This window comes from Oncorhynchus tshawytscha, linkage group LG13 (assembly GCF_018296145.1).
Source record: "Oncorhynchus tshawytscha isolate Ot180627B linkage group LG13, Otsh_v2.0, whole genome shotgun sequence".
NCBI lineage: Eukaryota > Metazoa > Chordata > Actinopteri > Salmoniformes > Salmonidae > Oncorhynchus > Oncorhynchus tshawytscha.
This window is the reverse complement of record NC_056441.1, coordinates 13,721,374-13,735,397: the sequence shown is the minus strand read 5'-3', so window position 1 is coordinate 13,735,397 and position 14,024 is coordinate 13,721,374. Positions and strand designations below refer to the sequence as shown.

At 43.3% G+C, this 14,024-nt stretch overlaps 1 protein-coding gene across 4 annotated transcripts in view; it reads right to left on the bottom strand.

The window, feature by feature from the left end:
• elp2 (elongator acetyltransferase complex subunit 2) overlaps window positions 1–10,037 on the bottom strand; it is a 62,676-nt gene extending 52,639 nt beyond the window's left edge. For 3 of the 4 annotated variants that reach the window (XM_042295207.1, XM_042295209.1, XM_042295210.1), the window contains exons 1-10: window positions 9,879–10,036; window positions 9,601–9,679; window positions 9,362–9,432; window positions 9,054–9,195; window positions 6,025–6,102; window positions 5,730–5,794; window positions 5,525–5,591; window positions 3,428–3,571; window positions 2,980–3,075; window positions 2,538–2,638 (exon numbers count right to left, since the gene is read on the bottom strand). In XM_042295207.1, coding sequence (XP_042151141.1) covers window positions 2,538–2,638; window positions 2,980–3,075; window positions 3,428–3,571; window positions 5,525–5,591; window positions 5,730–5,794; window positions 6,025–6,102; window positions 9,054–9,195; window positions 9,362–9,432; window positions 9,601–9,679; window positions 9,879–10,010 — 975 coding nt within the window. In that variant the 5' untranslated portion in view covers window positions 10,011–10,036. Of the gene's footprint in view, window positions 1–2,537; window positions 2,639–2,979; window positions 3,076–3,427; window positions 3,572–5,524; window positions 5,592–5,729; window positions 5,795–6,024; window positions 6,103–9,053; window positions 9,196–9,361; window positions 9,433–9,600; window positions 9,680–9,878 lie in introns of all 4 variants that reach the window. The other variant, XM_042295208.1, reaches the window with a different exon arrangement.
• Between the last annotated feature and the right edge of the window lie 3,987 nt (window positions 10,038–14,024).

The window sequence follows — 14,024 nt, the reverse complement described above, 5'->3', positions numbered from 1 at the left end:
AAACAAACAACACGAAGAATTATCTATTCCAAAATGGAGATGTATGGGTAAACCACTTCTCCAATCTTTTTGGCTCTATAACAAAGAATAAAGAGCATAAACATACATGATCAAATAGAGATCTTAGAATCAACTATTAAAGACTACCAGAACCTACTGGATTCTCCAATTACATTGAATGAGTTACAGGACAAAATAAAAACCCTCCAACCCAAAAAGGCCTGTGGTGTTGATGGTATCCTCAATGAAATGATCAAATATACAGACAACAAATTCCAATTGGCTATACTAAAGCTCTTTAACATCATCCTTAGCTCTGGCATCTTCCCCAATATTTGGAACCAAGGACTGATCACCCCAATCCACAAAAGTGGAGACAAATTTGACCCCAATAACTACCGTGGAATATGCGTTAACAGTAACCTTGGGAAAATCCTCTGCATTATCATTAACAGCAGACTCGTACATTTCCTCAATGAAAAAAAATGTACTGAGCAAATGTCAAATTGGCTTTTTACCAAATTACCATACAACAGACCATGTATTCACCCTGCACACCCTAATTGACAACCAAACAAACCAAAACAAAGGCAAAGTCTTCTCATGCTTTGTTGATTTCAAAAAAGCCTTCGACTCAATTTGGCATGATGGTCTGCTATACAAACTGATGGAAAGTGGTGTTGGGGGTAAAACATACGACATTATAAAATCCATGTACACAAACAACCAGTGTGCGGTTAAAATTGGCAAAAAACACACACATTTCTTCACACAGGGTCATGGGGTGAGACAGGGATGCAGCTTAAGCCCCACCCTCTTCAACATATATATCAACGAACTGGCGAGGGCACTAGAAGTCTGCAGCACCCGGCCTCACCCTACTAGAATCCGAAGTCAAATGTCTGCTGTTTTCTGATGATCTGGTGCTTCTGTCACCAACCAAGGAGGACCTACAGCAGCATCTAGATCTTATGCACAGATTCTGTCAGACCTGGGCCCTGACAGTAAATCTCAGTAAGACCAAAATAATGGTGTTCCAAAAAAGGTCCAGTCACCAGGACCACAAATACAAATTCCATCTAGACACTGTTGCCCTAGAGCACAGAAAAAAACTATACATACGTTGGCCTAAACATCAGCGCCACAGGTAACTTCCACAAAGCTGTGAACGATCTGAGAGACAAGGCAAGAAGGGCATTCTATGCCATCAAAAGGAACATAAATTTCAACATACCAATTAGGATTTGGCTAAAAATACTTGAATCAGTCATAGAGCCCATTGCCCTTTATGGTTGTGAGGTATGGGGTCCGCTCACCAACCAAGACTTCACAAAATGGGACAAACACCAAACTGAGACTCTGCAAAAAAATATCCTCCGTGTACAACGTAGAACACCAAATAATGCATGCAGAGCAGAATTAGGCCGATACCCACTAATTATCAAAATCCAGAAAAGAGCCGTTAAATTCTATAACCACCTAAAAGGAAGCGATTCCCAAACCTTCCATAACAAAGCCATCACCTACAGAGAGATGAACCTGGAGAAGAGTCCCTAAGCAAGCTGGTCCTGGGGCTCTGTTCACAAACACAAACACACCCTACAGAGCCCCAGGACAGCAGCACAATTAGACCCAACCAAATCATGAGAAAACAAAAAGATAACTACTTAACACATTGGAAAGAATTAACAAAAAAACTGAGCAAACTAGAATGCTATTTGGCCCTACACAGAGAGTACACAGCGGCAGAATACCTGACCACTGTAACTGACCCAAAATTAAGGAAAGCTTTGACTATGTACAGACTCAGTGAGCATAGCCTTGTTATTGAGAAAGGCCGCCGTAGGCAGACATGGCTCTCAAGAGAAGACAGGCTATGTGCTCACTGCCCACAAAATGAGGTGGAAACTGAGCTGCACTTCCTAACCTCCTGTCCAACGTATGACCATATTAGAGATACATATTTCCCTCAGATTACACAGATCCACAAAGAATACAAAAACAAATCCAATTTTGATAAACTACTGGGGGAAATTCTACAGTGTGCCATCACAGCAGCAAGATTTGTGACCTGTTGCCACAAGAAAAGGGCAACCAGTGAAGAACAAACACCATTGTAAATACAACCAATTTTTAGGCTTATTTATTTTCCCTTGTGTTCTTTAACCATTTGTACAACACTGTCTGTCTGTCTGTATATATATATATATATATATATATATGACATTTGTAATGTCTTTATTGTTTTGAAATTTCTGTATGTGTAATGTTTACTGTTCATTTTTATTGTTTATTTCACTTTTGTATATTATCTACCTCACTTGCTTTGGCAATGTAACACATGTTTCCCATGCCAATAAAGCCCTTTGAATTGAATTGACAGAGAGAGAGACAGGAGTGTGTGTGTGGGGGGGGTGGGGGGTGACCTTTACCACAGGTCTTTGTCCTGAACCCCACCCTATTAAGACCAGAGACCAAAGTAGTGCCCTATAGGGAACAGGGTGCTGTTTGGGACACAACCAGAAGAAGACACTGACCTGCTCCACCCACACCCCTGAGCCTTCCTCCTGAGCCCACAGGATCATGGTCTTGTCCATGGAAGCAGAGAGCAGGCTCAGAGACTGGTGCTGGTCGCCACCTGTAGGGGAGACAAAGAGCTTCACAATGAAGGAACACAGTAGTGAAATCGCCCCTAGATACTGAACTGTACCTAGGAGAAAGGTCTTCCTCGGAGCCTCAATACAGCAACGCAGGTTGGATGGATAAAAACATCATGAAAGTACCGCAGCGGACAGACAGTGAGTGATGTGAACTATTAAAAGAGTTCAGGGTTCACCCTTTCTGATGTCATGGGCGTGTGGAACAAATCACTCTCCCTCCATCCCCATGAAACCATTTAGTATGACACCTCCACATCACAGTGAAATAAGTCAAGTGTGATCTGGGGAACAAATGGCGTATAGGTTGACAGTAAATTACCTTTGATGACAGGGGGCTGCCAGTGGACTCCATAGACCTTGTTCTCGTGGCCAGCAAGGACTGACTCTAGCGTCACTGCAAATGCTGAGGACGCATCTGGGGCAAAAAGACAACATGCATGAATCTAAAGTCGAACGGTATGATTGTACAATCACAAACTCCATCCACATTTGTGTGATAACTTATTCAGTTAAAAGGCATGTTTTAGAATTGTACGGTTGTTGCCAGGGATCGAACAATCCAAATTTCCCCGGATTAAAATAACACAACATTATTATGAATAAAAGGCATCAATTCAATGAACATTGACAATGATGACATTCACATGAATGATCACGTGATTCTTGATTCTTCTTGCTAGACAGACATTGAAATAGACTGTGAAAGTGACTCAAACCTGACGTTTTGATTTAATCATTCATTCTAATGAAACCTGCTGTCTGCTCACCGTTCTGTGTCAGTGTAAAGACATCTTCAGACATCCTAATGGTGCGTTCTTCCTGCGCGTTTCTCTTCGTCCTAGACTTGGCAACCAGCCTCCAAACCCGGATCAGACAGTCCTGAGCACAGCTGGCCAGTAACAGATCCCCGTCTGCCAGCATGGAGGTAGACATTAGTTGATTTTAATTGAACCTTTATTTATTAACCTTGAACCTTTATTTATTTATTCTTTATTTATTAACTTTTATTAATTTAAACTTTATTTATTCCGGGGGTGGCAGGTAGCCTAGTCGTTAGAGCGTTGGACTAGTAACCGAATGGTTGCAAGATCGAATCTCTCAGCTGACAAGGTAAAAAAAATCTGTCTTTCTGCCCCTGAACAAGGCAGTTAACCCACTGTTCCTAGGCCATCATTGAAAATAAGAATGTGTTCCTAACTGACTTGCCTAGATAAAAAGGTAAAATATATATATTTAAAAAAAATAAAAAAAATCAGGATATCCTGTTGAAGTCAGAAGACATCTTTGACAAGTGAGACTCGATGTAGACTCATTATTGTCACTTAATGTGATCTATTCCCTATATCCTCTGAGCAAAATGAGGGCACTACAGAGGGAACAGGGTGCCATTTCAGATGCACTCTAGGTAAGACAGCTGAGAAGAGAGAACAGTCCAACTACGACTACCTGGGGAAGAGAGCGAGGAGATTGGTTGAAAGAAACGGGGTGATTAGATGGCCATGGTAGTATGAGGGGGCCAGGACACCAGGGCTAATACCCTTACTCCTGTGACGAGAGGGGACCTTTAGTCACCACAAAGTGTCAGAACATTGGCTGAACCATGTCCTAACAAGGGCTGGAATTAAAAAAGACTGATCTCAAAAGACAGGGCTGTGGAAATAGCTGCTTGAAGGATACAGTGTATCTGAGAGAGGGGGGGAGAAATAAAGCATTGACTGGGCTCTGCTGCAGCCGTTTCATGCATTATGGAAAGACGTCCGTCCACAAAAGTGAAATCTAATTAAACAGACGTCCCAGTCATAAAAGGACACATTTTCATTTTCTTTTACCCTTTTAAGGTGGAGAGCAATTTTACCCTGCCTGTGGGGCTGGTGCATATAAATTAATCTCTGACAGCATCCCAAATGGCACCCTATTCCCTATATAGTGCACTACTTTCGATCAGAGTCTCTGGTTTAAAATAGTGCACTATGTAGGGAATATGGTGCCATTTGGGACACACTGTGTCTCTGCCAATACTGGCCGACCAGCTTGGAGTAAGTTATCAACTGAGTGGGATGAGTCTAGTGATGAGGGTCGGTGAAGGAGATGAAATAGCTTTTACAAACCCTGGTGTGCATCCCAAATGGCACCCTATGCCCTGAATGGTGCACTACTTTTGACCAGGCCCAATAGGGCTCCCGAGTGGCGCAGCGGTCTAAGGCACTGCACCTCAATACTAGAGGCGTCAATACAGACCCTGGTTTGAATCCAGGCTGTATCGCAACTGGCCGTGATCGGGAGTCCCATAGGGCGGCACAAAATTGTCCCAGAGTCGTCCGGGGCAGGTTTGGCCAGGACAGGGGAAGGTTTGGCACTCCACCATTGTAAAATAAGAATTTGTTCTTGACTGGCCTAGTTAAATAAAGGTGAAATAAAATAATTAATAAATAGGACTCTGATCAAAAGTAACACACTATATAAAGGGCATACATTGATACATACAGCCATTTATGATGTAGCCCTGAACAGAGCACTGCTGAAGTGGTTTACACAACCACCTGTACCTACCTAGTCAGCAGGGTTACACAACCACCTGTACCTAACTAGTCAGCAGGGTGACACAACCACCTGTACCTAACTAGTCAGCAGGGTGACACAACCACCTGTACCTAACTAGTCAGCAGGGTGACACAACCACCTGTACCTAACTAGTCAGCAGGGTGACACAACCACCTGTACCTAACTAGTCAGCAGGACATACAGATTATACCACAAATGCATTTTGTCAAACTATCTGATTATTTGTCAGATTTATGTAGGTCACACCAGATAAAACAAGGCAATGAAGAAACAGATTTTTAAAACAGTGGTGTGGTCCTCACCTACACAGGCCCACTCCACACCACGGATCCAATCCTCATGCCCTTGCAAGGAGAGGACTTTCCTGAACTGTCAGAGACACAGGGAAAGAAGGTCGGCATCAATGTCAATAAATATGTTTAAACATCGTTAACCCAACATACTAAATGTATTCATGTTAACATGACCTTTATTTGTTGGCTCATATAGTCAGCTACTTGAGCTTACCTGTCCATTGCACTGTGCATACAAATGGATTCTGCAATCGTCGCCCCCGCAGGCAAGTATGGGAACTGCAATGAGTGTATTGTGTTAGTCTTGCCACGCTTGCTGAAGTCAGACCGCATAATAACACATTTGCATGTGCCTCATGTTTTTAAGACAGATTGAGTGGAGGGGAGGAAGGGGGGCGGACTAAGCATCAAAAGGAACAGGCATGTGAAAGGCAGTCGAGATGACATGCGGAACACTTCAAGATGATCTGAGGTGTGGAGGGTTCACTGCTGCTGTGGAAACAGCTTACCTCTGCTGCCTGGCAACCACGCTAGCGAGACATCCATCATAAACCCGCTCCCAAAGGATATGGTATGGGTGCACTCCGCTTCATAGAAAGAGGAAAAATAAATACAGAAAAATTAGCCTTAATGATAGGGCATAAAAATTATGAAAAATCACTGGGTTCCATAAATGCACTGTTCCGAGATGATTTCATTAACTTATCCTAGAGAGGTGAGATGGCTAATAGCCAGGATAGTTCCATTGATGCTAGCTGCAGAGACATTTGTCAAAGGGTGACATATTGAACTTCTCTCCTTTCCCCAGAGAAACCCAGGGGTCTTCCAGGTACTAGCTAGCACTAGCAACACATACTTGTAGCAGAGCTCCAGCTGGGCTACATCAGACAACATGCCTTGAGGACAGACCCAGCCAGTGTCCCAAATATCACCCTATTCCCTATATAGTGCACTACTTTTGACCGGGGCCCAAAACAATCTGGTCAAAGTAATGCACTCTGTAGGGAAAAAGAGTACCATTTGGCTACACGGCCATCTCCATGACTGTCACGTAACATCAGCGTTCGCTTCCCCCCACACCCACTTACACCCAGAGAGGGAAAAAACAACCAATGCTACAAAGGAAACAACATGTCGCCAGCAGGGACAGATCTCAAATTAAAACAGCACTGATACTGAGATACATGGAAATGACTTTAACTTTGACCTGACAAGAAACTCACATCAAAATGAATAGGGCCTGATTTTTTATGAAATATCATCAAAGAAGAGGAAGATGCTAGCAGCTAATTTACAGTAACCCCCTCCCACTATTCTCTTCATCCTCTCCTCTCTCATATAACTTATAAGGATGAGAAGAGAACAGTCCAGTGAATATAATGACATCCCAGCATCTCAAATGGCACCCTAGGGCTCTGGTCAAATGTAGTGCACTATATAGGGAACAGGGTACCATTTGGGACGCACACAACAGAGTGATCCCGGGTCGTATTCACTAGACACCATGTCTTGTGCACTAATGAATAAGACCCGGCATAATATCCTTGATACCAAACCATGTCCTGATACAATCCTGGTGTCATGATAGAGTGGAAACCACACCGGTAACAATAGATCAGTACAATATCAGACCTGATAAGTGATGACTCATTTAACGCTGTGATTCAAATGACCAGACTGTTCTGTCTGTGCTACCACAGCATAGCAGCAGATGTCAGGCTAGCTGGAACAATTCAGCACAGATTAACTCACAGATGTCTCTCTTGCTTTGTGGTGAAGTTTCCCCTAGGTACAGGTCTAGGATCATCTCTCCTCATCCAATCCTAACCTTATCTATTATTGGGGAACATGCATCTACATTGGTGATTGGAGAGAGGGGGAGAGGATCAGTTAAGTTACATATCTGGATTCTTCTCTCCTTTTTCTTTCAAGTTCCTTGGTGTCCATCACTAAGGAATGAATATGGTCCACACACGCCTACATGTACACAGTCGTGAAGAGGCCATGACAATGCCTCTTCCCCCCCAGGAGGCTGAAAATATTTGGCATGGGCCCTCAGATCCTCAAAAGGTTCCACAGCTGCACCATTGACAGCATCTTGACTGTCTGTATCACCGTTGGGTACGGCAACTGCAAGGCACCCGACCGCAAGGCGCTACAGAGGGTGGTGAGTACGGTCCAGCACAACACTGGGCCCGAGCTCCCTGCCATCCAGGAGTTACAGAGGGTGGTGAGTACATCACTGGGCCCGAGCTCCCTGCCATCCAGGAGTTCTGTACCAGGCGATGTCAGAGGAAGGCCTTAAAAATTGTCATAGACTCCAGAGAACAGTGTATGGCTTGGGTGGCTGGAGTCCATGACAAGTTTTAAGGCCTTCCTCTGACATCGCCTGGTACAGAAGTGGTACCAATTCGCCAAGTCTGGAACCAACAGGACCCTGAACAGCTTCTTCCCCCAAGCCATAAGACTGATAAATACCTAACCAAATAGTTACCCGGACTACCTGCATTAACCCTTTATTTTTTTTTATTAACTCTCTTGCACTTGACTATGTACACACACTGGACTCTACACACACACACACACACACACACACACACACACACAACACTCGCACACATGCATACTCACGCCACACACACACTTTCACCACATACACTGCTGATACAGCTGTCTATTATGGATCCTGTTGCCTAGTCACTTCACCCCTATATATACATATATAGCCACCTCATACCCCTGCACATCGACTCAGTACTGGTACTCCCTGTATTTAGCCATGTTATTTTTACTCATTATTGTTATTCACCGTGTATTTATTCCCCATGTCACTATTTAAATGTTTGTAATATTTATCATTGTTGGAAAGGGACCTGTAAGTAAGCATTTCACTGTTAATCTACACCTGTTGTTTTCGAAGCATGTGACAAATAACATTTTTATTTTAAACTGACCCACGATCAGCGTCTAGGGGCAACACCACCTCACGTCACTGTCTCAAATAAAATAAGCAGACTTTTGGCTAACATTGTGGGTATTTGTAACCTAATCATGTTGAGACAGGGTACTTTTTAATTTATTTTTTATCTTTATTTAACTAGGCAAGTCAGTTAAGAACAAATTCTTATTTTCAATGACGGCCTAGGAACAGCCTGCTCAGGGGCAGAACGACCTTCCGGCTACTAGTCCAACACTTTAACCACTAGGCTACCCTGCCGCCCCATCAGTACTTGAGAGTACTATTGAGGTGGCCTATGAGCCCTGGTCAAAAGTAGTGCAGTACATAGGTAATAGGGTGTCATTTGGGATGCAGGCCCATGAGTCCAAAGGCAACATCACTGATCTGAAGCCTTACCTAATCTGACTGTCCTAAAGATTTCCTTTACCTGTTCCATGTCACACAAAAAAACTAAGTAAAGTAGCCTTGCCCGAGTTAGTTTCCATCTCCTGTTCCTGTAGCTTGAGGCAACTTGATGTACAAGTACACCCGCTGGACAGGACACTTGTCTATCGCTGAGACAAAAAAAGCTTCCCTTACCTTTACTCCCAGTGTAGAGCCATAGTTTTACAGTGGAGTCGGAGGCTGTGGAGGCGATGAGTAGCTTATTGTTGTCCAGGTGGATGGCATCCACGGCACACACTGGTCCAGTATGCCCAACACACTCAACATACTGTTTAAACTGGGGCAGGGGGCACAAAAACAAAACATATGCCTTAGAAAGGACCAATATTAGTGAAACTATTGCTGTGTTTAGATAATGTATCAAATGTACACAGAAGTGTCAATACAGATCATTGACATATGGTATGAGGACTATTCCTACTTCTAATGGCTTTAAAACACACCTTTCCATCTTGGGCCTCCCACACAATCAGTAGACTGTCAGACCCTCCTGACACCAGGTGAGTTTCTCTACCTTTAACAGCCATCAGGGAAGAACAACCAATTGTCAGAAACAGTCTATCAAAGCATTGGATGAACATTATAAAACACATTATCAGCATACCAAAGCATTGGATGAACATTTTAAAACACATTATCAGCATACCAAAGCAATGGATGAAGCATGCAGGTATCTACTCACCACAGTCCTCTCTGTGGACCCACTGGACTGTGTTCACCCTCCCGGTATGTCCATTGAGGACAGCAACAACACACTTCTCCTGTATAATGGTATGTAAAAGAGTACAGCTGACTGTCACAGCAAAAATAACAACATAAGGACACCTAGCACAATACGAAATAAAGCTGACTAACGTGAACTGTCAAAAATGACGAAACTGATAATGTAGCTAGCTATAGCTAGCCTATGCTGCCACTGCAACGACACGAATAATTCAAATTGTGAAAGAAATATATAACCTGTGGGTCATAGAGAGCGACAGAATTGCATGTTCCATATGCAATGAGCCCCCCACGACCCCATGAAAGAACATTTGGGGTTCGATTTGCACAACATGCGACATGACATGTTTCTATTATGGGAGCCGCCATCTTGTATGCTAGCCGGTAGAGTTACCGTAAATATGGGTATACGCGCCGCACAAGATTCTACGAACGTTCCGCTCCCATACGGCGATGGATAAAATTATCTGGAACTCACTCTGGACTAACTGTATATTTTTGTTTCACTGAGGGGACAGCCGCTAAAGTATTACTGGCAAACATAACCCACGGTTTATCATGCAAATAAATTGTGTCTAAATGAGAGGGGACATTCTAGTTACTGAACTCTTCTGCTCATTATTCGGTATAATCCAGTAGGTGGTGCAATACACTCATTGAATAAAGTAATTGATATGATAACAAACTAATGGCAAGTTAAAATATTTAAATTGGGCTGGAGAAGGTATATAAATATATTATAGTGAATTCATTAAAAGTATTGTATTTGAAAAGGGATGGGCATACACACTACTACCAGAGATAATGACGTTGTGTAGCCTACCCTAGCTGGTTTGTGTATTTAATGTGTCACAAGTGAGCATTTAGGTTTTTTAAAGTATTTGTGCTTTGTGTACTGAGTGGATTGAAATGTCCCCCATTTAAAATTTAAAACCATGGAATTATACCAAAGCTAAGCTCACTAAATGCATTCCAACTCATGTTGCAATTACCATAGCATACAATGGGTTTTAAGTTTTAGAATTATTTATATAATTAAAGTTGTCAGGCTGACCCCTTTTGAAACACAGCTGTGTACTAGTGTTGTACCATGGGCTTAGAATAGTCCAAAATGACCTTGTGTGACTAAAGGCAGTTTTACAGGGGGCCCCCAAAATAGTTTGACCTGTCATTTCTGGTTGCTCAAGTCATAAACCACGGCAATGGGAAATACATAACTGGACTGTTTCTCTGGGAATGGTCTGGGCTTTGGGAATAATTTAGTTACAATAGAAGCTATATTGGATGTTAACATTTACACTGTTATAGGTCTACATTAAGATGTGGTTTAGCGCTGTGGATGAGGGTTGTATTGCATTTAGCTTTGTTTCTGTGAAATACATAAGCCAGTGCTTTGAACACTGACAACGGAATTAATGTGACAAGAAGAGTGTTGCAGCCTTTTGTTCCATTATGTCATGTGTCTCCACCGTATCCTCTGTACTGTCAGCCTTGCTGATTTGCATGTCAGAAGATATAACATGCAAAGAAAGCAAGACGAATCCATCTTCAAACAGCCCAACATATACAGGGTCATCACAGAGCTGCCAGTGGCATATGATCACAGGCACACTGTATGAAAGGTTACTCTGTCAGTAGGCTACACACTGAAGTGATGTGGTTGACCTGAGCTGGTCTGTCCGTTCTGGGCTGGAAGGAACTGCTCCTCCAAACAAGGTATATAGCAAAGGTCTCAGACGACAGTTTTGTCAGAAGCAGTTTAAAAACCACCCCTTGACTTGATCACAAGGAAGAAAATGGGTTGCCATCTCGGAACCCTCTGAGACGACATGATTCATGACAAATAAATCAAGAATAAGAGCCGATGGGCGAGAGAGAGAGAGAGAGAGAGAAGGCAGGCCCTGGAGGGTTGGTATTTGGACTCATCATTATCAACATTACAGGAAAAAATGTCCCTTGTGGACCCTGGTCAAAGGTAGTGCACATTATAGGGAATAGTGGGCCAATTTAGGATGCACTCAAAGACACTCCAAGTGACTTATCTCAGTGAAAGCAACCTCTTGGGTGAGAAAACCACAACAGATGTCATCTCAGGGGTGGCTGAGAGAACTGATGGGGTACGCAACACCATGAAAATCTATCTATCAAAGAGACTCACATTTTCTATTATCTCCCACTTTCTCCTTGACAAGACAATGCTCCTTACTAGCCTATACTGTATGTTCTGCAGTAGGCCCGTTCACTACACCGTAGTCTGGTCCACTTGGGCCAGATTGGATACTGGGACTATGATTCATTTGGAGTTATGCTGGATTTCAAAAGTGTCCCTATACAATAAAGTGGCAAAATACCTTTAGAGTAGAGTGGGATCAACACTTTCTCTGTCCAGGGGACACATTCCTGTTCCCAGGCTGTATCACATCCGGCTGTGATTGGGAGTCCCATAGGGTGGTGCACAATTGGCCAAGTGTCGCCCTGTTTGGCCGGAGTAGGCCATCATTGTAAATAAGAATTTGTTCTTAACTGACTTACCTAGTTAATTAAATACAGGTTAAATATAAAATAAAAACAAATATTTTAAAATCACCCTAAGAATCATACAACATCTACAATACAGTCTTGCATCACAAATGGCACCCTATTCTCTATATAGTACACTGGCCTCTGGCCAAAAGTAGTACAATACAAAGGAAATAGGGTGCCATTTGGGGCACAGCCAGTAACTCCCCTTGCTATTTCCCACAGCCACTAAGTATGGCACCAGCCATGCTGAAGGCTTTGTTGTGCCGGCTCTCTGATGTAAGCCACAGACACATTCTGCATCAGAAATGATCACTTTATTATCTCGCCCAGCACCGGACAGATTGGGGGAGCAGGTACAGCTAATCACTAAGGCCAGCAGAGGTCAAACCCGTGTCATTCACAAGGGAGACACAACCCACTAAGTGTGTGTGTGTGTAATGTTATCCCTACCTGCACACATCAGCTTGCAGAGCGGACAGACGGTCTGTAGTTTAGCGTGCAGGATAGAGAGAGAGGCTCAGAGAGTATTAATTAAGCTTGTGCGGGATTTAACACGAGTGGAAATACCCAAACAAAACACAGCAGCCAGATTACTATGTCACTTTCTGCAGCCTGCTTTTGTTTACAGGTAATTCAATGAGCCTAGCCCATAAGGGCCTCCCTCTGGCAGACTGGGCAGCAGTGGCATGGGCATATTGGGAATATAGCACTGGCAGGCTGGCACAATCACCAGCTTGCACCTGTGGTCTCAAATGCCAGGGCAAGGGGGTTTAATAGTAGAGGTATGGGAATATTTCCGTCATTGACCTTTCTGTAAGGAGCCACTCTCTGGAAGCAGAAAAACAACTTTGTTTCTATGGTTCATGGTTGTATCAGTGTCAATGCAGTGTCGTTACCCTAAAACCTACATACCTTTGGAGCAAAAAAGACATGCTACAGGAAATTATATATGAAAGCTGTTGTACATTTTTAGAACTTACATTCCATAACTCTATTTCAGACAAGATATGACACCATTGCATTTTGCAGTGAAAACTACCACTCAAACTTGGTTCATAGATTATTTGAATAATCATATGCCTGCCCATGAACCCAATATTCCTGAGAAAATAGTTAAAAATCCTTAATCTGCATATCCTAGGAAACTTACTGACTATGCAGCTGATTCCACATTTCACTGTGCACAAAATCACCCTCCTTTCATGATCTTTACATTCAGCTCAGCAGTTCTGTTCCCAAGAGCCGCACAGCCAAGAAGAAAGATACAGTGAGTGAAATAGCAGTCAGCGGTTCTGAAGAGCATAATAACTTCAGCGGCAGCTGTTAGTAAGACGATCACACAATGCCGACACATCTTGTATTTAACGGCTAATAGCAGTGCTTGATTTGGGATGAAAGAAGTGCAGAAGTTGTGTTTTTACAAGTCCAGACTTGGACAGACTGTGGAATACAGAAAAAGGAGGACTGAGCACGCCCCCATTCTCATCGACGGGGCTGTAGTGGAGCAGGTTGAGAGCTTCAAGTTCCTTGGTGTCCACATCACCAACAAACAATCATGTTCCAAACACACCAAGGCAGTAATGAAGAGGGCACGACAACACCTATTCCCCTCAGGAGACTGAAAAGATTTGGCATGGGTCCTCAGATCCTCAAAAAGTTCTACAGCTGCACTATCGAGATCGAGATCATCCTGACCGGTTGCATCACTGCCTGGAATGGCAACTGCTCAGCCTCCGACCGCAAGGCACTACAGAGGGTAGTGCGTACGGCCCAGTACATCACTGGGGCTAAGCTTCCTGCCATCCAGGACCTCTATACCAGGCGGTGACAGAGGAAGGCCCAAAAAATTGCTAAGGACTC